Source organism: Pleurotus ostreatus, assembly GCF_014466165.1.
Source record: "Pleurotus ostreatus strain PC9 chromosome Unknown scaffold_5, whole genome shotgun sequence".
In the NCBI taxonomy this organism is placed as follows: domain Eukaryota; kingdom Fungi; phylum Basidiomycota; class Agaricomycetes; order Agaricales; family Pleurotaceae; genus Pleurotus; species Pleurotus ostreatus.
Genome location: NW_023503160.1, coordinates 312,171 through 333,212, shown reverse-complemented (window position 1 = coordinate 333,212; position 21,042 = coordinate 312,171). Strand labels below are relative to the sequence as shown.

The following is a 21,042-nucleotide window of genomic DNA, read 5'->3' as shown; positions in this document are numbered from 1 at the left end:
CATATCCCACTTTGACTTTCCTTGTCGCTACATTATCCATTTACTTGGACGCTCGCTCAGTGCACGCAATATTTGGAAGACAATTTGGCATGTACTTATGTCCCCGGTAAGTGATTGCTTCTTCGGATTTCGTACTATTTTCAGTTTGTAGAAACGCCGCAGGGTATTTTACCTAACCGTTATAAGCACTATATGAAAGCGTGGAGTTGCAAGGAGACGTGTCAAGACCACCGAACTCTAGTCAGTTCAAACGAGCTGAAGGACCACACCTAGCTGGCCACACGTGGAACGCTAGCCGATACCCGCGAGGGGACCTGCGAACTGTAGTTCTGGCTGAAGAGAAAAGGCTAGTCGAAAGTCAGATACGTCGCAAATGCGAGCTAGAAGGGGAGGGGAGGGCAAGAGGAAATTAGAAGCGGAAGCCTGACCCAGCTATCATGCACGAACGAGCCCGGACGCAATCACCGCTACAGTGTCGAGTCCCATACGTCCCCGCGACCCAATAAGCGACGACGATGTGACCACCTGAGTAGAAGGTGGCTCGCTACTTGCAATACGACTAGTCGCAGCAGCACCTCAGTGGATAGAACCTTGGGGCAGACCGAGAAAAGGTGAACATGAGAGTCGAGTTTCAGTACTTACAGTGGATATATATTATAGATGTCGTCTGCGTGCTGGTGGAGAAATTCGGAAAACGAGCGCCGACCATTTCAAAGCCCTCGAAGCCTTTGAAAATGAAGATCTGAGTGTTTGAAAGCGCGCCAGTATTGTCTAGAGCATTGGGAGCGAAATGAAACATACACATACCAAACCGCGACTAGGTGTCTGTCGAGCATGTACCTCAAACCAATGGCATATCCCTCGACTCTCGAGCCCTCAGGCCTCAGGGCTAGCAGTTGTGATTATCCTGGTATCACTTATCTAGTCCCTTCATTTCTTGAAATCCCTTGTGCGTTTCTGTAGCAAATCTCTATACTGACTGTCTTTGTTGGTTACAGAGCGTATATGGGTTACAAGTTACAACAACATCGTGCTTGCGTTGAAGGGAAATTCCCTGCACGCACAAGCTCTGTTACCACAGTGCAGGACGGTCTGCTCTTCTGCGTACGGATAGCCTCCCTCAAAAGTTGGTCCATCTTGAACTCTCTTTGTACACCACCTGTACCATCTCACTTTCATATGGTGCCATTCAACCATAAAAGCTTATGCACAGGGAGAGCCCACTGATCCCTCACTCTCCCCTAGCCAGTCGATGAAGCGCCAAACCACGGAACAACCCTGGAGAGAACAGCAGCGCAGTTCTCAGTTGGGAAGATCAATTGTTCGTGATGCCAGTATTACCGTCGCATAGTTTTCGGTATCTAAGTTGGTGAGTCAAGTGACAACTCTCCAGTATCTTATCCTTTCCTTCCCCTCCATATACCGGCGTCTCAATGTTCTTATTCCCCTGTGGTTTGTTATGCTTGCCCACTTCGTTCCCTCCCTGCCTTCACCATTCATTTACCCTTGGCTTCCTCGTCTCTGTGGTTGTTGCTATCTCTTCGCATCATTAGGTCTGCAAGTCCACGGTCACGATTCCTAATGGTCAGCGGTGTACAGTCCTTTTGGTTTGTGCGACCTAGTTCTTCAGGTATCGCGTTACTTCCTTGCGGGTGTATGGAGTCTTCTGCCCCTTTGCCTTCGTGCCATCTGTCCCGATTCCATCCCTGTGGTGGGCACTCTTTGGTACTTATGGCCGTCCTCTCCGTGTTCGCTGTTGTGGTGTATCTTTACCAGGCGCAGTACATAGATGGCAGAACGAAACAACCGACATGTAGCAACTCCCCGTCCCTCAGGCCTTTTACCGCCTCGTCGCGATAACTGACAACTGTAGACCTTGTCTACCATGTATCATTTTGTCGATTATTTACGATAATTAAATAATCCCCTGATCACGCACCTGATTTGCAAAGTGGCTGACCGTCTCCGACCGTGCGCCGTCTGCGAAACCTTTGCATTTCTTCCCCAAACACCATATAAAATCCTCTTGAAGCGCTTTGGCTGCAAGCTGGATCTCCTAACTGATCTTGAATAAACGAATAAACAAGGGACACACACAAATACACAAACAACCGAGATGTCGACACGCCAAAACAAGAAACGGAAAGGGCGGACGCTCCCGATCCCCCGAGAACGCACAGTCACCACGCTCACAGACGGACCAGATACTCCTTTTCTCCACGAGGCGTCGGCTGGCTTCATGACCTCGCCTTTCCCTGGCTCGCCCTTCGCTGGCTTCCCCATGGCACACACAGACCACACCCAGCAGTTCTTGCCCACTCCGCAGATGGTGCTCCCCCCTGGCGAGGACGACCTCGAGATTCTCGAAAAGCTCAAGGATATGATAAGGAACGGCCAGCACGAGTTTTACCGTGCGGTTCCTCAGCCCCGCGCTCTGGCAAGCCTCTACCTAGGACCCAACGCTCCTGCCCATGGCCAAGCTCAGCCTCAAGACGGACCCACGTCTCCAGGGGATCAAAATCGGACCAGGCCTCCACGGATTCACAACAAGGACAGATCGATAGCGGTGAACACGTCTGTGAACAATGTACATCAACTCTAGCCCGTGCTAGTCGTCTTCTGACCGTTTTGTGACCCATAGAAAAAGCAAGCAAACGCAAACGAGGATTCTGGCGCAGGACCGTCCCCAGCAACTGCGGCAAGCCCGTCTGAAGGGCGGCCGCTCAGCGACCGACTTGGGGCTGATGCGTCGCCGGTGCCCCTTGTTCGAAACGGCAGCACTGCGCCGCGGGATCGAGACGGAGATTGGGATGCGCGCGATAGAGACTGGGAACGCGACAGAGATCATCGGGATCGGGGTGTTCGCGATGAGCGGCGGATGTCTGACGTGCGCAGGCCGCCTCCCGAGCAACGGCACTACGAGCCTTCGTATGACCGGCACGCGCCATCGCCTGGTCGTGCACTGCGGCCCGCAGCTAGTGACGAAGGCCCGCCTCGTAGAGCTATGGATGACCGTCGACCGCCTCCTGCTTCTCCTACGCCTGGTGCTGACTCTCGTGTACTTGGAACTAGAGCTCCTGCGGACATGGATGAGCGAAGCCGTATTGAAGACAGACCTCGGCTAGAAGAGCGCATTGGCAACACCCGCGTCCTCCCTTCTCTGCAAGATAGGCTGACCAGGGCCGAAGACACGCTCCCAGCTCGTCAGGCCTCAAGTCTGGAAGACCGCATCTCTCACTTGACTGCTGCGCCTACTATCACTGCTTCGCCTATCAGATCTTCTGCAAATACGTCGGTGCCACCATCCTCAGGGGACAGTCGCCTTCCTCGTCCTCCAACTGTGCCCGAAGGATCAGGCGGCCGCCCGCCGCCGCGTCCCACTGACGACAGAACAAACCCAGGGTCTCGTGCTGCATCACGCCCTCCTCTGCTTCCTGCGCGCCCCGATGACCGACCACCAGCAGGACGTCCGGCAGAGACTCGATACCCCCCTCGTCCACCATCTCCTGATCGTGGCCGGGTGCCGCCTATGTCTCGACCTTCTGGCTATGACTCCCATCGTGCTTCTTCCGTTATACGCGATACTGACCCCCGTGGGACTAGGCCGCCCGTGAGTCGCCCGTCGCCCTCTCCGCCCCGCTCCGTGGACACTCGCGACCGCCTTCCGCCGCCTCTGCCCCGCGAACACAGCCTCCCTCCTCCTCCTCCTCCTCGAGGCGCTGCGCAACGCCCGGATGATAGTCGCTATGCCGATGACAGACGCTCGGACGCCATGGTTGTGGATCCTCCCTCAAGGTTCAACGACGCACGAAGCACGTATCCGCCCCGCAGGTTTTCGCCTCCGTCTGCCGCTGATCTGGCTCGCGATCGCGAGCGAGCGAGGGGGATGCACCCCCCGCCTTCCCCTCCGACCGCAGCAACGAGAGGACCGCCGCCTGGTAGCAGCGCTTACGACGACGCCGACCGTGGTCGTGCTATAGGCGACAGACGGGACTGGAGCTACGCCAGCAGTCACGAGTACCCAGATCGACGACGGGATTACGACGATGAGTATTGGAACCATAAAGGGAGCGCGCCGCCGCCGTTCCCATCCGACAGAGACAGAGATAGAGACAGAGACAGGGATAGGTACGAACGGGATCCGCCCCCGCCACCGCCCCGCAGCCAGGCATGGGACCCCCGTGACGACCGTGACCGCGACAGACGCTCGCCCCCTCCAAGATCCTACGACCCCCCACCGACACGTGCGCTGAGCTCGAGATTGACTGACAATTACCCGCCGCCGCCGCTGCCAGCAGCAGACCGTTCGTATGCGCCCCCGGCGGCGCTTGGGTCCCTCCCCAGAGACGACCGACGATACCCCCCTCCAGCACCCGTCCGCGCCCCAAGCCCGGCCCCGTACTCGCGCGTGCGTCCGCGGAGCCCGAGCCCCATTGGACGGCGACCGCCGCTGTCCGCTGCAGACGACATGCGGGCGCCGCCTCCGAAGCGGCAGCGGGACGACGCGTACCCCCCGGGATACTACTCCCCCCAGAGCACGCGCGACCCCCTTCCGCCGCCGCCGCCGCCCAGGAGACCGAGTGATTATCCCCCACCGCGCATCGCGAGCCCGCCCCCGCCGTCGACGGCCAGCAGCGGGTACTATGATCGGCCGCCGCCGTCTGGTGCGAGCAGCGTGGATAGGGACAGGGACAGAGGCTTTGGTGCGCCGCCGCCAAGGGACTTTGCTCGGGCGTCGTACGATCGTCCGAGGTCGCCACCGCCACGAGCTGCTCCGCTGGGCGCGCCGTACAGTAGACCCCCTGCCTCCACGTACTCCCGACCAATAGACCCAAGGGACGATTCTCGGCGGTATATGCCTCCCCCACCCAGAACAGCATAAGCTCTCGAGCAATAAAATAGTGAGTACACCCGATGACCTTCCTTATGCGCTCCTTACGAGAGCGACAGATAAACCTTCTAAGGAGGATTTATACCAATGTAACTGTGATGTAGGTAATGATGTAGGTATACCGAATAGTTAGGTCTTATATCTGTTTACACATCTGTACAATGTTCAGGCATGTCCAAGACGTCTATAGACATTTGATTGCTTATTTAATCCACGAACAGACTACAGAGGAAATACGACTCCGAGATACCAAAGTACTACGCTCATGTGAATCGGATCACAAAGAACATGAGTACAAACAGCGCGCAGACAGTAACCAAACTGAGAACCACTAGACACGTAGTAGACCCGCTCTTGCCGCGGTGGTCCCTCAAACGCACGCGTTCCTTCGTCATCATCCCCAGGTTCCCTTCCAGCTTCTCCTGCGCATCCTCCACCACCGCCTGGTCCTTGGCAAGCGACTCGGAGAAATGCACCGCATTGCGCTTGAGCTGCGTCGCCATCTGCGCGAGCTGCTCCGATAGTTCTTCGTGCAAAGCTTGGGTATTGTGGAGGAATTTGGGCGCGACGGCTGTGGACTTCGAGGCGAGTGGAGGGGCGGTAGTCGGCAGCAGTGTGGGGATCGGGGAAGGGAAGGACGGCGTCTCCGACGGCGGGAGGAGCAGGTCATCGGCAGGTAGAAGGGGAGCACTTTCGTCCAATCCCGCGTCCATTTCTGGCACCGGGAGCTGCGCCAATATCGACTTTGGCCGTGAACGTTTCGGAGTGAAGCGCTGGAAACCTTGGTCAAGTCGCGAGTATATGAGCATGGCGAGCACGTACCTTCTCGACCTCTCTCAAAGACGCTTCAATTCGATCTAGCTTCGTATGAATCTCCTCGAAACGTCCGTCCGCGGATCTGAACTTCGTTGTCAGCCTTTCTCCACCACAGCAGAACTGGTGCGTACAACGAATCGTCCTCATACAGCTCAACATTTCTCAGCAACTTCTTGGCAAAGGCCACTCTCTGTTGGCCAAATCAGCAGTCGCTCGTCGTGGGGGTGTGCCTGTAGACGCTACCTGAAGCGCGTCCTGCGTGTTGGCCCAGACAGAGAGCTCGGCGCCTGAGCTCCATTCGTCTGTGGCTGTCGACTTCTCCAGCCGTCGAACGAGGCGCGCTAGGTTGATCCTGTCGTGTTTGATCTGTTCGAGAGACATGCCAGCAGAGGGCGGGATGGAGGGCGGGATGAGGAGTGCGTATTAAGCGCCGATGACACGTGTACGGACTTCAGGGGCTTTCCTGAGTGATAGAGAGGTGCTCAGGAGGCTCGAGGACGCGCGCAGCCGCGTACAGTGAGGATGGGACAATGAAATAATTGAACTCATGAAGGCATTGAACCAGTAAATCGTGGGCTTTGCTTCTCACATCGACTTACACGCCCACGATTGGCTTTCCTTATAAACAACATGTTGATTACCCAGCTAACCGCAATGTAGCTCCAGTTTCCAGCTGACTAGCTAGCCAGTGATGTTTGCTTGCAGAACGAGCCGGCAGAGCGCTTGCTTCGAAGCATTAACGAATGAATTCTGATGTATCATTAACGATTAATTAGAATCCACATTCGCGAGTGAAGCCATAACTGTGGCTGCAGGTATCTAAGGTCATACTGCAGTGAAAGTCTTGAGTACGGCTCTACGGTTATAGAGGCTCAGATCTTAGGCCTTAGTACTTCAACGGTACTCCGTCCCCATCGAATAGATAAGAATGTTAACTATAAAATAGTCCACCCGCTGCCAGGGTCCTTGAGAATATACAGTTGATGGTTATTTATCGAGCATTTCAAGTGGGCTCTGAGTCCTCGGTTCTGGAGGTCATCGTACAGTCCAGAAAATTGGAATTTTTCAAACAAGAGTTGAGGTTTTCAGCAGTCCGAGCCGCACTACACTGAGGAATGATGAGAGGCAGCAGTCATGATCTATACCGTCGCTCTGGAGTTGCATTGCATAGTGAGAGTCCCTAGGAGGCCAGCAAACCGTGTGTCTGTGTCAGGTTGATGATGGGTAGAATGGTTGCGGTCCCCAAATCATCCAGATGGCCCCTCGCACACTCCTTTCCACCCCTGTTTTTGGGCGTCGAGTTGTCCGCCACAAACTTGGTACGTTGACTTTGCGAATTCGTCCCCTCCTACATATACCCTAGGCGAGGTTGGGTGGACTGGAGTATTCCCAGGCGACGGACGGTCGACACAGTAAGTATTCATCTTACAACCCGAAAGGAAACAGATGGAGGAGGGTTTTGATGGTCTCCAACACCTGTGCTCCAGTGGCACCATCCCCATAAGTTCAATTGTTTAGAATCGCATCGCCATTTATGCCAAGCTTGATGGAAGGGCCAGGATATAAGACTATATCAGAGATCACTGGCTGCCGAGTGCGCGTTCCCCAGCATGTCGAAGACGATGAAATTGTCCCTCTCTACAGGAAGAGATACTCGAAACAATATCTTCTGTGAAGATGGAAGCGCCATCTACAAAGCCACCACTTCCTTTGCAATCACCGGAAGGGTGACAACTATTAGCAAGATTATGAACGATGGCACACCAAGGACAACGGCTGACGAAGATCGGTTCTACCCCATCGCCAAAATTGATTGGCACGTTTTCAAATCCCCTGTCTTGAGGTTTGAAGACGGGGAGGTCAAAAGCAAGGAGAATTTTTACAGCACAGGACTCGAGACAGATGGAGAGTAAGTGTACGATTTATAAAGGGAAATTGTCTGCTCTAAAATGTGTCGTCAGTGATCGTGTCTTCTTTGGTCCAAACGGTCAGGAATATCAGTGGAGGTTTAGCACAAATTCGAAGCCAAAGGTACTTCGCCCTTCGTCCCAAATTGATCGCCATATCAACAACCCACTATAGCTATATCTCAGCGCTGACTCCGATGACATTCTCATCGCGAGTTTTCATGGTTCTTCCCTTGGAATCCGCTCACCAAGAAGGACCGCGTACTTGGAGATATTCCCGGGCGGTTATGGCATTACGGATGTGATTGTGGCGACCTTCATCTATGTTGACAGGCTTTCTAAGAAGCAGCCATCCGGCCGTGGAAGTGGTACTACTTACATTGCTAGTAGAACCTGCACGGGGACGTCGTGTTGATAGTACACTTTTGCCTTAACTCATGTGGCATCCCTCGTAACTACATGCGGTCGCCAATGTTAATTGGAGTACCACACACTTTTAACAAAAGACTAACCAAAGAGGTGATCTAGAACTATCTATCCGGCTTCGTACTCTGTAAAGCTCTAACTTAGTTGCTACTTAGCCCATCTCCCAATCCAGCGAAGAACCTCTTCTTCACTGATCTGTCGAATAGACGCACGGCTCATCGTTGCCGACGACCTCGAGCATTGCGAGATATTCACTTGTTGAGGACCCCACTGTACCTCGTCCAGAGACTCGGGATTGATCGACATATCCGAGCCTGTATGGATATGCTTTAAATGAGATAGCCACTCCTGTGGAGGGACGACGGGGATGTCCAGCGCTGATGCGATCCACCCGAGCACCAGAGACGCTGCTACTGGCTTGGGATGTACCAGGTGGAATATTCCGTCCTGGTCACCCTCCAAGAGCTCCAAGATGACCCGAGACGCATCCTCCACTGGGACCCAACTTAGCTCCTAGTTTCCTTCTCAGTCGAAATTGAAGAAAAAAAAGACAAACCAGCCCACAAAACGAACCTTATCGCCCCCAATATCAGGGAGAAACCCTGTGATCTTCGAGGTCTCGACGATTCCTTGGATCCAACCAGGATTCCGCCAGTAACCATTGGTGCTACCACATAGTCGACCTGGCCGCACGATGCGTGTTCGAAGAGATGTGGTTCGTGTGGCATTCAAGCAAATGGATTCAGCAACCCATTTGGCTTGAGTATGTCCCGTCTTGGTAGATGCGTCGGCATTTACGGCAAGTTCAAGGGCTGTCGTCCCCCTCTGGCTACCTAGTCTTGTTTAATCCCGAGGGTTCACCCGATGAATAGTAGGAACATACTAGATATCACCTCCATACTACTGACAAACATCACCGTTGGCAGCTTGGGTCGGTAAGACGACAGGGCGATATCAATCAACGTGCGAATAGATTTGAATGTTGGCTCGAAAGCTTGTAATGGTGTGTCGGGGTCCGTAGGCCAAGCTGTTCGACGCAACATTGATCGACGATATCAACTTGAACACTCAGCACACATACCATTTAGCAACATGTGTGTCACCGATGACCGAATCTGAGGGGTTCAGTAAATTTCAAAACCTGCAAGACCTGACATACCTCTTCGATCAAAGCAGAAGTCAACCCGGCGCGTTCATCAGATATGCTTGCCTCCACTAGCACTAATTTGTTGTCCCGAGTAATGAGATCAACTGATAAGCCCAGATTTCTGAAGGCCGTCTCTTGTCTGCTAGCCAGCGATACGCCGTCATTGTCGCCACGGTTAACTGCGTAAACCCTCCGGGTGTTTTTGGATTGGAGAAGATGGCCGAGTAAAGTTGCGCCGAGGAATCCCGTCGTTCCAGTTACTAAGAATACATCATCATCATCATTGCTCCGGATCCCCTTGTGCGTGAAGCAACCAGATCGCTCAGTGAAGTTACTGCCGAATCGTTCGAGCATTTCTTCCATGTTGTCCACGATGATCTGGTAGTCACCTACAGATTCTGCCAAATAGGATGCTTTGGCAGCGAATTTGACACAGAATGTGGCGAGTTTGTTGATCGACGTATGATGATCAAGGAGGGTATCTGCTATGTCGTTGGTGTTGGCCCTAGTTGTATCGCGTAGAGCCCTCACGATGGTATTGGTTACCAAGGTGCTCTGGCGGCTACAGACGGGTTCCGTTGATCAGCAGGAATAGAATTGAGCACTGATTTACCTGTCGCAATTGTGCCGAAAGTCATCGTCGTCTCTCAAGGTGCCTAATCCTAAAGCAGTCTTGACCACCGTCCCAACAAAACAGCGGGCTGAGTTCAAGTCCCATTTTTGAGGAAAATCCAGACTCAGATCCGTCAGGCTAGAGCGATTGGCCTCCTGGTAGAGAGCATCGATCTCTGCTTTGTAATGGGCAATTATTCTTTGTCTACGTGCTGTGTTCTTGGCTGTGTATTCAAGCGGTTTGGTCGGTAGCGCGACTAGGATCATCTACATGCGCAATAATGCATGAATAACATAAACTCAATCAGACCTCGCATAAATCACCTCTTTCAATAAGTGGGAATGGCGTGGGGCGATCTTATTGACTCGCTCTATAGTTGGCCTCATAGAGATTCAGACGGACGCTTTAATTCGTAGAACGAAAGCAACCTACCATATCGCGTCCCGAAATTCTGCCAGTTGCTTCTTGTCATGGGGGTCAAAGCTTTGGGTAGGATCAACCGTTACCCCAAGATTGAATTGGCCGCGGCCAAATATAACTGAAGCTCTAATGTGGGGATCTTGGTTCAGTAGATTCTCTGCGAAAACCTCAGTATACCATGAGTGTTACCCACGGGCGTGCGTGATTGACGCACCTATCGGGACAGGATTCGTCTATTGATATAAGGAGGTCAATATAGTCGTGTATCCCGGTAAATATATAATGAGAAGCCTCACTATTTCGCCGGTAGCGTGTTCAATCTGATCATCAACACGACCGAACAGCTTAAAATACCCACGTTTCGTTGGGTGAGCAATGAAGAGGTCGTCGGTGAATGTGGCGTCTTTCCCATCAACTTTACCATTGACGACAAGGGGAGTATGGTACGGGGTTGGCTAGAAGCAGAGCGTGAGATGTCCGCCGGTTCAACTGAGATGATGCCATTGTTTACCATTATAGCCAGGCGGCTTTGTCCCAGGCCATTAGGAATCAGTCTCCATTCCATTTGGTTGGACACGGTGAAATATTCCCAATCGAGACCGCTATGCCCTACATTGCTACGTGAGCGGTGAACCAAAGCCAAGGTAAGACTTACGAGGTATTATCGGACTAATTATGCCAGCTTCCGCGCTGGAGCCGAATATGAGGGCGACGCCAAATCGAGAGAGTCAGTACACACCATCCATATAGATTGAAGATGCTGACACCCTTCTGTGTCATCGTATCACCTATGTCCTTGTTAAGGAGAGCACCGCAGAACAGCTATTCATGATGGTAAGTAAGATCAGCTATCTTAAATCGACCACTTACAAGACCATCGATGTTTGAGAGAAAGTCCACCGTCCGGGGGTCGTGCGACCAGGTCTATTCGTATCCAGCAACTGTCAGGCACATATTTCAGAACCACGTTTCATCTTGGCGACCTACTTCTATATACATCGGGACACAGAATATAATATCTGTGGATGTAGCCTGCGCGCTGGCAATGACGTTGTTAGGCGTGGGCGGTATTCCCGGCGACTTGGGTGCTGCCGCGGTGATTACTATCCCCATACTTGCCTGTGCAGGTACATCAGTTAAAGTTACATCAGTTAACGGTTCGTCTAAAACGAGAACGAATGATGTACCGTCCACACCGTTTGCATCATTCCGGTGCCATGGGACATTGGCATAGCCTAAGGAGGAAGTATTGCACTCAGAACCCCAATCGCCGTTCGAGAAAGAATAAACTCAACGTGACAGGACAGTCTAGATCCTGTGAGATCTCGTTCTCCAAAAACTGAAGGAAATAAAAATGACGACGTTCTGCGAAAATACGGAACGCACAGGGCACAAAGCCTAGCTGGAGCATTTGCATATGGGTCCAGCGGATGGCCTTCGGATACGCGGTGCTACCTAAATGAAGGGTTGGCGCCGAGACATTGTGCAGCAAGATCCACTCGTACCGGAGGAATGAAGAATCATAGCGAGAGTGTCCATCTCAGGACGGTAGGGTGGAAGCAATCGGAAAGAGTCCTCATTCCTAAACAATTCTTCAAAGAGTGGGACTTCAGAGTACGGAGGTATCTTCGCCCTTGGGTATGTTTGTTGCATAAGTCGTAGGGCGCATCCCAACACCTCCTGTAGTTCAGTGCCTCGATCAACAAGTACATGGTCTACGTGCGTTTCAGCGAAAAGGAATGCAAGTGCCTCTGCTGAGTTTCGATGGGAGATCAGAAAAGGCACAAATCCGGCACGGAAAGTAGCTGCAATCAAAGTGAAGTATGTGAATGTCTCTGAGAACAAACGGGATCAATTTCATTGCCAAATGCGCTCAACGGTTCGGTGCTCACCGGAAGTTGTGAAGATTGCTACGACCGAGGGATTCCCAGCGGCTTTCATGAGACCGCGAAGGAGACGGGCGCCGGTGTGAATCGCTCTGACGAGCTCAGGCCATTTTATTATCGTCTGCTGGTCATTTTCTCCAGGGAAAACAAAGACAGGATGCTCTGTCTTATGGCAGTAATGCCAATCATAGAGCTCTGGTACGCTCAATGACCCGTCGAGGGGCGGTATCTTGAACGTTGAGCTGGTCAACGCCTGCGTCTTTGGGAGCGGTGGAAGAGATAATCGGGAGGACATGTGTTAAGTTCATGGAACAGTGAAGCCATGATATATATGCCTTTCAGGTCTATCCGGGGCTGCAACGTACCAGATCAAGTAGATGCTATGGATCCAAAGGTGAAGAACCGTGCGACTCTGTTCCCACCAGGATCGCGGAGTTGACGGGTTTGAATCCCCGCTGCTACTACCACCATCAGCGTGTCAGAAAGCGTCCGTACAGGTTGGGTACAAGGATACAGCCTACAGCTCAGGGACTCAGCTACTCATATTGCGGCAGATCTCTGTTGCGCACAAGTCGGTAAGATAGAACAACATCGTGTCCCTCAGATCAGCCTGAAGGCCACCGAATCTGATGGGCTCCAATTACAGACACTACCGTTACACAGCCCTTTGGCTGCGCGGCTGCTGTCTAACATCGGGGCGTAGAAGATGTGCCCCTTGATCAAAACCGAGCCTCGAAATCATAACCTCTTCATCTGAGATAGTATCTCAATCATATCGGATTCAATAGACGAGTCGACACGACGCTGAGTCCGCACGACAGCCTTTCGTAGTCTTTCGACCATCGGTTACAAGGTCGGTTAGTAAACGACGCCGGCGTTGTAACGCACCCACACCGACCTTCAAGTGTCTATCGCTATCATACAGTGCCCAGAGACGGCTATACCTGTCCCCCTGAATGGTATGTCAAAGTCACACGAATCAGTAACGGATTTGCACTCCGAAACACGTTCATCCACTCATTCGACAGTATTTTGGACTCAAAGATGCGTCAGCCCTTATTCTCATTCTGGAAGTAACAGAGGCTCCCTGTTTTTTATCACGCTTCGAGGTTCATGCGTTTACAATGCATTGTCCTGTTGGGCGGCCCGAGAGAACCCGATGGGCCAAATTTACCGTGAATATGCCGCAGGGTATCAGGAAATGACCGAGTACGCAGGAGGTCAACTATCCTACACAACCGCCACGGGGAAAATTACCACGCGAGCAGCAGTAGCAATCTACGCTCCCACACCTTTCGAACAAAGCGAAAAGAATGATGCGACGCATCAAGTGCTCTTGCTATCCATCCCGAGCAAAGGACATCAGGTTCCCAAGTCACCGGTGACTACTTTCCCAGTGTCGTCAATCCTGTACTTCCGTGGTACTCCCGATGCCCCAGCAATCCCACCTTTGGATCACTCAGTAACAACTAGCAAGTGGCTCCGATGCCGAGCCAGTCGCGTATCTTATGGACACTCTTCATCTTTTCAGGCTTGACGTTCTGCAGTTTAACGGCTCAAGGCCTTTTCCTACCGCGGCCGATGTGCTTGCCCGCTTGGCATTTCCCTGGTTATCTGGCATGCACGGATACAACTCAGGTGTGTTTTCTTCTTGTGCAGTGGAGTTTTGGTTCATCACAATACAATGCGCATGTGTGGTTATGCACCTGCATAAGAACACTGGGTGTAATCCCGCTTTATTCCCGCTCGATCGGGTTCGCCACCCTACTGTGCCCGGTGCTCTCCCAGCGTGTTGTGGTGGGGACTGAGATGGAATGGACGAAGACAATTGAAGGAGCTTGACGATTTCATTCATCGCCGTTTTTTGTTGCTAGGTCGATCTGGGTTTGGTTCTCCCGTGGTATTGATGATATAGTAGGGCCTAACAAGAGCAGGGCTGAGGGTGCGCCTCCCGACGTTGTACCGGGTTTGCCTGTTGCCGGCGAGCACTGAGGGATCGCCCGTTGGTTGGCATTCAAACTTGTCGGTGTTTCCTTGTTCGGGTTAGTGTGCTTTCTCTTTCCCTTCTATCTACTCCTCTATGGATACGGGGTTGAGCATGTGGGGTGGATACCTGGTCCAGGAAAGCACTGACAATATCGTCCTGATACGTACATTCTGTGACGGCGTAGGAGTGTGCTAGTACAAGACTGGTTCCTAATTGTGCATGCCCAGGGAAGCAAGAGAACATACTTTCTTCGTCAGGGCACAGCCTGCGCCGTCCGCGTGGTGTACATGCAGCCCAGCTCTACCTCCTCAAGTATATACTCTCGTGTAATCCGCGAATGTATAGAGTGCTGTCGGTGGTTTCTTGAGGCTAACAGCCTCTGCGACGCATCCTAAATAAAGAGCAGCATTCTCGTTCCAGTTATTACTTAGCAGCCCCTGGAAGCCCACTTCTGCTATCTTTAGCCTACCCGAACACTCCGCCTCGAGACAAAAACATCCAAGAAAGATTGAATTCTAAGGAAATTAGGAACTCATATCGAAGATGCCTAGAGGCGTTTATTTTAGTGCAAAGTTGTAGGCGATGTTCACGGCGCCTTCGCAACAATTCGGAGTCAGTGCCCTTCACACTGAGTCAATATACTCTAAAGCAATGCCTTTACAGTCGGTACCTACATAGCCAATTATATGTTCTACGCATATATAAGCGACCCCTCACCTAATCTCTAGACTCTTGAGCAAATCCAACCCCAAAGCCAACTGGGCCTAGGTAGGCGGAGTGCATCGTGATCGTGGGATAATTGTATCCATCACGGCCACCGTGCAGTACACTCAGCACTGACTGGCATCAAAGCAACACTCTCCATCCTCTCTCATCCTCTTCAAACTCGATTGTACGGGCCTCTTTACATTCCTTGTTCCACAGCTTACATTCTACTCAGAGAAGCCAAATCTTTACCAATGAAATTCGCTGTCTTAGAGTGTCTTATCATCGGGGCGGGGCTAGGTAAGCACATCGCCAGTCTAATGTCTTCTCGACGAGCTCACCTTTTTGCGTTGTACAGTGGCATCAAGCCCGCTCCGAGTGATAATGGTCTCTTCAAGCTCATCTGAAGTGACGGCCCATCTTCGTTTTGGGTACCCCGTAGCCCACGCCCACGCTGGGAATAACGTTGTTACCTTGTCCAACGGTGCTGCTGTGGCTGGCACTCAGCAGCAATCTGGCGCCGGACGCCGACCTTCGTGCCGCTTCAGGCAGAAGGCTGTCGGGCTTTCCAATTCATTCAGGAAAGCCCTTGGATTACCCCCTATCGAAGGGCACCCCAAGCCAGATTCTGAGATCCACGGCGGTGTTATTCGCATCATGCCATTCATCGGTACCCCGCCAAACTTCATGGCCGCCCCCGGTTCTGGTGAAATCCATCCTCATCACCGCCATGGTCATGGCCACCACCATCATCAGGTTGGACAGGACGCCACATTCGTCACACGTCTTCATTACTCCTTGACGGCTCTGAGTCCTTGGGAGGGACGTGTCATGGCGTTTGTCCTTGGTAAGTCCCCAGGCATTTGCTTGGAAGCAAGCTAACCGATTGTTAGGCTGTGGTATCGGCGTTCTTTTGAGGATGCTGTGGGTTCTGGCTGTCATCTCATACCGCTCCATTCGCGGATCTAAAGACGAAGAAGAGTATGTCGTTGAGTACCTTGACGCCGAGGAGATCTTCACAGCGCCGCCCGATTACACTCTCGCCGAGGAGAAGGCCCCTCTCATCACCAACGCGGACAACGACGTAAAGACCCCCGTCGCTTAATTGCGTGACATGGATCGCAAATTTTGAAAGGTTCTTTCAAAATTTGCGATCCATGTTAGCTTTGAGTGATCCACTACAAATCGTTGGATATACTAGCTTTTCCTCGTCTTTCTCCATATCTCACATCCTATCCCGTACTGCTGTACTTGGGACGCTCGTCTTTTCTCTCCAGTATCTTCACCGTGTCTCCTTTCAGCTTGTAATATTTCTCGAGTGCTAGTTAGGTAGGTATATATGTCTACCTTTTGCCTGTTTCAAGTCATGTTCTGCACCCTCGTGGTGAATGCAAGGCGTCGTGCCACCAAATTGCGGCTCAGTTTGACGAGTGTGGGAATATAAGACCACATTTGTCTCCCGCCGATCTCGCAGTACAAAGCCTCTTCTCTAGAAATGTCTGGATCAAGTTTGAGCTCGTAAAATTACAACGACGACCCATGTGGATCTGCAACTACATCAACTGACCTCTCTACACCTGCGACCTGGCGCATATGGTGCATCCTCTCCGCCGAGCGCCCGGATCCCGGGCCCCGTTCTTCAAGTTTGCACGGCGAGCGTTCAACGCGTTCCGATGGGCTTAAAGTAGTCATACACGAAGCATCCTACTCCCACTAAGTACAATTGTTACTCATTATGGAACCACCCAGGCTCATTGGTTTATCTTGGATAGCTACGGCTGTGCGCAATGTTTAGCTTTCCGCGCACACGCTAGTGACTAGTTCTTGGCTTCTTTGATTTTGTGGTAGGTTTGATTGGTCTCGGAATACCCAGTTCTTGCTCGATTCATCATATGGAATTTCAGGATGCTATGACATGTCACGGCGAATATTTGTGACCGTCAATCCCAGTAATAATGAGCAATCGGAGCCCACGCCCGCTAGAAGACTGCCAGCCGTGTTCGACATAACAACTAATCTAGCGACACGACCCAGCTAGCCTGAGCACACATGCCTGTCGGGGTTATTGCAGGGTCTTAAGCGCAACTATATCTGGTTCGCAACAAGCGACCCCGTTTCACCAGTCTGTTGCAGTCTTTTACTCAGTGCTGGGTCAGGAAGACCAAAGAACTCGCCCAAAAATTGTCTGCGACGCAGAAGCTAGCTAGAATCACACCAGGCGGGTCATCTCAGTTTCTCAAGCGTGGTTCTAAAATGTGGCTTGAAATACACCGTCCTAACCAAATTTCCGAGCAGGTCGCAAGCTGACACTAGCCAGCCCATTCGGTGTGCCTTGATGTCAGGCTTACACAGTCGCCCAGGGTCTCCAAAGACGTACAAATTCGAACAGCTGCAGTACATATGGAACCTTTGGTTGCTTCTTTACTTGTGCACCTCTTATCATGATTACTGTTGATTATCTTGTCGTTGGGGGTGGCCTTGCGGGTCTCGTTGTAGCCACCCGTCTAGCGGAGGATTTGGACGTCCTGGTGGGTGTCCTAGAGGCTGGGCAAGATATGTCCCGGAATCCAGATGTTCAAACGCCCGGTAACATATTTTTTCGTCACTATCGTCCCAAAAATATTGACCTTCCTGCGTTAGCCAATTACTACAAGGGAATACGAAATCCTGAGACGGATTGGGGATTCTTTACTGCGCCGCAGGATGGTCTGAACGGTCGCCGTATTTACTTGCCCCGGTATAGTGCAACTTGGTCCACATCTTCGACTACAACCTGACTCCGTGCAAGTGGGAAAGGATTGGGTGGCTCAACTCTCGTGTGTTCTCTTTCTCTTCCTCCTGGCGGCTACCTTTGTAACTCGTTTTAGCTGAATTTAATGCAACTTGGGAGGTAAGATAGTTTCCCGCTTATCTCGGCAATTCCATACACACTCAACCTTGCAGAGCTTCCGCCGTTGAGTACAACGGTAAGAGCATAGTTCTTCTGGTACGCATGGAGGCATAACGGCTTCGATAGCATTCGAACAGCTAGGTTCCAAGGGCTGGGATTGGGCCGAATTCTTGAAATACTTCAAGAAGGTTCGTTCTATCATCTTGAGCCTTCATGCAACGCTCACCCATGGTCGTCTAGTCCGAGGCATTCCATCCAGACAGCGAGGATATTACAGAATTCGGACTCAATATAGCCGACGAAGTACATGGAAAGTGTGGCCCCCTGCCCAAGATTATGCCTCCTCGGGTATGGCCTGTTCATAGCCGCGTGATGGAAGCGTTCGTATCCGTAGGCATACCCTTCAACGCCGACCCCGTAGGTCTCTTTTTCTTATCCGAACCCAATCAACCGACCCTGGATGATGCTCCGAAGAACGATGGTGCCAACGCAGGATGTTGGACAGGGACAACGGCCATCCATCCTGGACAACACACAAGGGCATCGTCTGCGTCGGTAAGCCTCGGATCATTTTAATGCACTCTACACTCTCCGTAAGGTGCTCATCACAATAATAGGCTTACTACAAACCAAATCGAGACAAATCCAATCTGATTGTTGTCACCGGTGCATATGCCACTCGAATATTATTCGATCCCAAAGAGTCAGGCGACCTGGTTGCAAAGGCCGTAGAGTATCATAAGGACGGCGAAATCCATGTCGCGCATGCTACGAAAGAAGTAATCCTGTGCACGGGTTCTTTCAAGACGCCTCAGTTATTAGAACTTTCTGGTAATGCCATTATGATTACAACATCTCAGTTCCTACCTGATCGCCGACTATCTAGGTATCGGCGACAAGAAGATCCTAGACCCTCTCAATATTCCAGTTATCATTGACCTACCTGGCGTAGGCAGTAATCTTCGTATGTGACATTGGGCTTACTATAAGCGCATCTACTAACATCCTGTTTCTAGAGGTGTTGTCTCACTACCACCGTATGTTGCTTAATCTCACTTCCCTGCCATATAGGACCATTTGTGGTGCCCATTTACATGTGAGTTGGATCCCCAACTTGAGTCGAACGATGTCCTCCGCGATCCAGTAAGAGCACTCGAAGAATCCGCAGAATAGTAAGCGTGCCAAGCGCTCGCCTTCATTTCGTATTCCAGTTTAACGTCAACACAGTATGACGACGCGCACGGGCTTACTGTCGTCCGCCCCTATGTCGGCATTCGCATTTATTCCCTTAAGCTTGATTCCTCATGACCGGAAGATTTTGGACGGCGCGAACAAGCTCGACTTCTCTGGCGACCCTGGAGCATCCGCCGGCATGCAACGTGCTTTCCAAATGCAGAAGGAGTGGTTAATGAATAGAGACGTTTCCTTTCTTGAGTACGTACCCCGGTCTGACTATCCCCGTTGGCAACTCCCATGAGTCTACCAGGCTGGCCACCATTTCTTCGTACCTCCCAAACACCAGGGCTCTACCGCTAGAGGGCAGAAACTACATCTCCTTTATCCTAGGTCTTCTGCATCCTTTCTCGCGCGGACACGTCCATATACGGTCTTCCGATCCCTTCGACAGCCCTATCATCGACCCTCGCTTCCTAAACAATGGTACAGATATTGAATTATTCATCGACGCTGTCAAACTAGTCCGTAAGGTTGTGAATGCGCGATGCATCAAATCGGCAATTGTCCGGGAAACGGCGCCAGGCCCAGCGGTCCAGTTCGATGCTGAGATCATAGAATATTTGAAAGGGAATGTACAGACCATATATCATCCAATCGGTACTGCACCAATGTTTCCCCGTGAAGACGGTGGTGTAGTCGACGAATCGTTGAAAGTGTACGGCACCCAAAATCTGCGAGTGGTGCGTTTACGATTTATGACCCACTCATCGACTGACTTTACCCATTCAGGTGGATGCCTCAGTGATTCCCCTTCAAATCTCGGCCCATATTCAGCACACCATATACGCAATTGCAGAGAAGGTGAGATCAAAATTTCGTGTGACTACATACTTACCGTCTGCGACAGGCTGCCGACATCATTAAAGGAGCTAGGTAGTTAGGCTCCTTATGAGGCAAACAGTAGTTCGATGACCAAGGAGATTCGAATTCTTCGGTAACCTGTTCAAAAACCAAACATGGAATGCGTCACTTATTGAAGACACGTAGCGTAAGGAAAGAAATTGGCTTAAGCCATTCACAAGAATGGAATGGATGCATATGTATTGAGTGGTGAATATTTGGATTCTGGTGATGGTCACATAACCGTGACGGACCGGCGGTTAACTAGTTCCCGATGTCTATTTCCATACTTAGCCAAGGCGCGTCGTGGAAAGGACTCGCCTGTTCTGAATTTTGGCACATTCTTCCTCATAGTCCCCGATTTCGAGCTTGCATAGCCCCCATCTTGTTTGCAAGTCATAGCTTCGTCCTCCGCCGTGGCATCGCCGCTCTCATTCCGTGGTTTCGAAGATAGGTGTCCACTGTCATGAAGATGCATGGTTCAGTAGTTGGTCCCATCTGTTTGGAGCCTCACCAAGAATCCTAAAGGTCATGATTCAGAGCAAGGTCGTCGTTGAAATGCATCTATTATTTTCAAGCATTGCTAAAGATAAAAAATCTATCGACGATGTCCCCCGCCTGTGGTTCTAGCAATGCCTGAAGACGAATATAGTCATTTCCACGGAAAGCGCATGCCGCTCGTTCGAAGGTACTTGCTGCAGGTTGATTCAAAGGGAGAACGTGAGACTCAGGGTCTCCAATATCTACAAGGAAGGCCTCGCAGATGACAGGTCCTGACTCATCGATATCTTTTCACCATCTTATCCTCGTATCGTCATGATCCTCCCACCTGAAGTCTTTCCCGAAGTCCTGCAGTACACCGACTTCCCCGAAGTAGGTAATAGATGTTTTATTCGCTGTACTAACTGTCAGTTTGTTTTGTGTTAGTTACTATTGGCCTCTCGAATAGTTGGTCGTTGATTCCACCGCTATGGCTTACCGACAAAAGTATGATCGGTATTAGTTACGTATTAAACGGGATCCCAGGAAAGCCGCCCTTAGAACCGCTATCGAGAAAACCAGCAACCTCATCGCTCTCTGCGAAACAGTAACTATTCATGAATTCCTTTCCTAAGATAAGATAAGATCTTGATTACGTAGAGAATTCATTCATCGTCGATCGTCGATCCAACGTAACTGCAAGTCTAACCATCATTTGAAATTCAATCTATTCGCCTTCTCATTCGGCCCAGTGAAGTATGCATGCAGAAATTTCTAGCAAGATACTTCGTATCTAAT

General features: G+C 51.3%; 6 protein-coding genes across 6 annotated transcripts; 4 read left to right on the top strand and 2 right to left on the bottom strand.

Moving 5' to 3' along the window:
* Positions 1 to 2,116: 2,116 nt before the first annotated feature.
* PC9H_007073 (uncharacterized protein) lies at positions 2,117 to 4,882 on the top strand (the record flags this gene model as incomplete). Its single annotated transcript, XM_036776609.1, has 2 exons — positions 2,117 to 2,587; positions 2,642 to 4,882. The coding sequence occupies 2 exons, from the start codon at positions 2,117 to 2,119 to the stop codon at positions 4,880 to 4,882; spliced, it is 2,712 nt and encodes a 903-aa protein (XP_036630229.1).
* A 272-nt stretch (positions 4,883 to 5,154) lies between these two features.
* PC9H_007072 (uncharacterized protein) lies at positions 5,155 to 6,088 on the bottom strand (the record flags this gene model as incomplete). Its single annotated transcript, XM_036776608.1, has 4 exons — positions 5,155 to 5,664; positions 5,714 to 5,789; positions 5,839 to 5,897; positions 5,951 to 6,088. 4 exons carry the CDS (start codon positions 6,086 to 6,088, stop codon positions 5,155 to 5,157), a joined length of 783 nt encoding a protein of 260 aa, XP_036630228.1.
* Positions 6,089 to 7,329: 1,241 nt separating this feature from the next.
* On the top strand, positions 7,330 to 8,029 carry PC9H_007071 (uncharacterized protein; the record flags this gene model as incomplete). Its single annotated transcript, XM_036776607.1, has 3 exons — positions 7,330 to 7,616; positions 7,669 to 7,738; positions 7,790 to 8,029. The coding sequence occupies 3 exons, from the start codon at positions 7,330 to 7,332 to the stop codon at positions 8,027 to 8,029; spliced, it is 597 nt and encodes a 198-aa protein (XP_036630227.1).
* A 158-nt stretch (positions 8,030 to 8,187) lies between these two features.
* PC9H_007070 (uncharacterized protein) lies at positions 8,188 to 12,401 on the bottom strand (the record flags this gene model as incomplete). Its single annotated transcript, XM_036776606.1, has 20 exons — positions 8,188 to 8,553; positions 8,614 to 8,873; positions 8,924 to 9,067; positions 9,122 to 9,155; positions 9,200 to 9,749; positions 9,801 to 10,066; positions 10,124 to 10,181; positions 10,233 to 10,377; positions 10,435 to 10,453; positions 10,517 to 10,675; positions 10,732 to 10,829; positions 10,876 to 10,910; positions 10,960 to 11,042; positions 11,091 to 11,144; positions 11,208 to 11,339; positions 11,408 to 11,455; positions 11,516 to 11,559; positions 11,607 to 11,675; positions 11,726 to 12,055; positions 12,113 to 12,401. 20 exons carry the CDS (start codon positions 12,399 to 12,401, stop codon positions 8,188 to 8,190), a joined length of 3,183 nt encoding a protein of 1,060 aa, XP_036630226.1.
* A 2,651-nt stretch (positions 12,402 to 15,052) lies between these two features.
* On the top strand, positions 15,053 to 15,903 carry PC9H_007069 (uncharacterized protein; the record flags this gene model as incomplete). Its single annotated transcript, XM_036776605.1, has 3 exons — positions 15,053 to 15,098; positions 15,157 to 15,645; positions 15,692 to 15,903. The coding sequence occupies 3 exons, from the start codon at positions 15,053 to 15,055 to the stop codon at positions 15,901 to 15,903; spliced, it is 747 nt and encodes a 248-aa protein (XP_036630225.1).
* Positions 15,904 to 17,239: 1,336 nt separating this feature from the next.
* Positions 17,240 to 19,801, top strand: PC9H_007068 (uncharacterized protein; the record flags this gene model as incomplete). Its single annotated transcript, XM_036776604.1, has 14 exons — positions 17,240 to 17,384; positions 17,439 to 17,535; positions 17,587 to 17,614; positions 17,666 to 17,688; positions 17,777 to 17,876; positions 17,929 to 18,243; positions 18,306 to 18,519; positions 18,575 to 18,652; positions 18,705 to 18,831; positions 18,900 to 18,914; positions 18,982 to 19,122; positions 19,175 to 19,604; positions 19,654 to 19,725; positions 19,772 to 19,801. 14 exons carry the CDS (start codon positions 17,240 to 17,242, stop codon positions 19,799 to 19,801), a joined length of 1,815 nt encoding a protein of 604 aa, XP_036630224.1.
* Between the last annotated feature and the right edge of the window lie 1,241 nt (positions 19,802 to 21,042).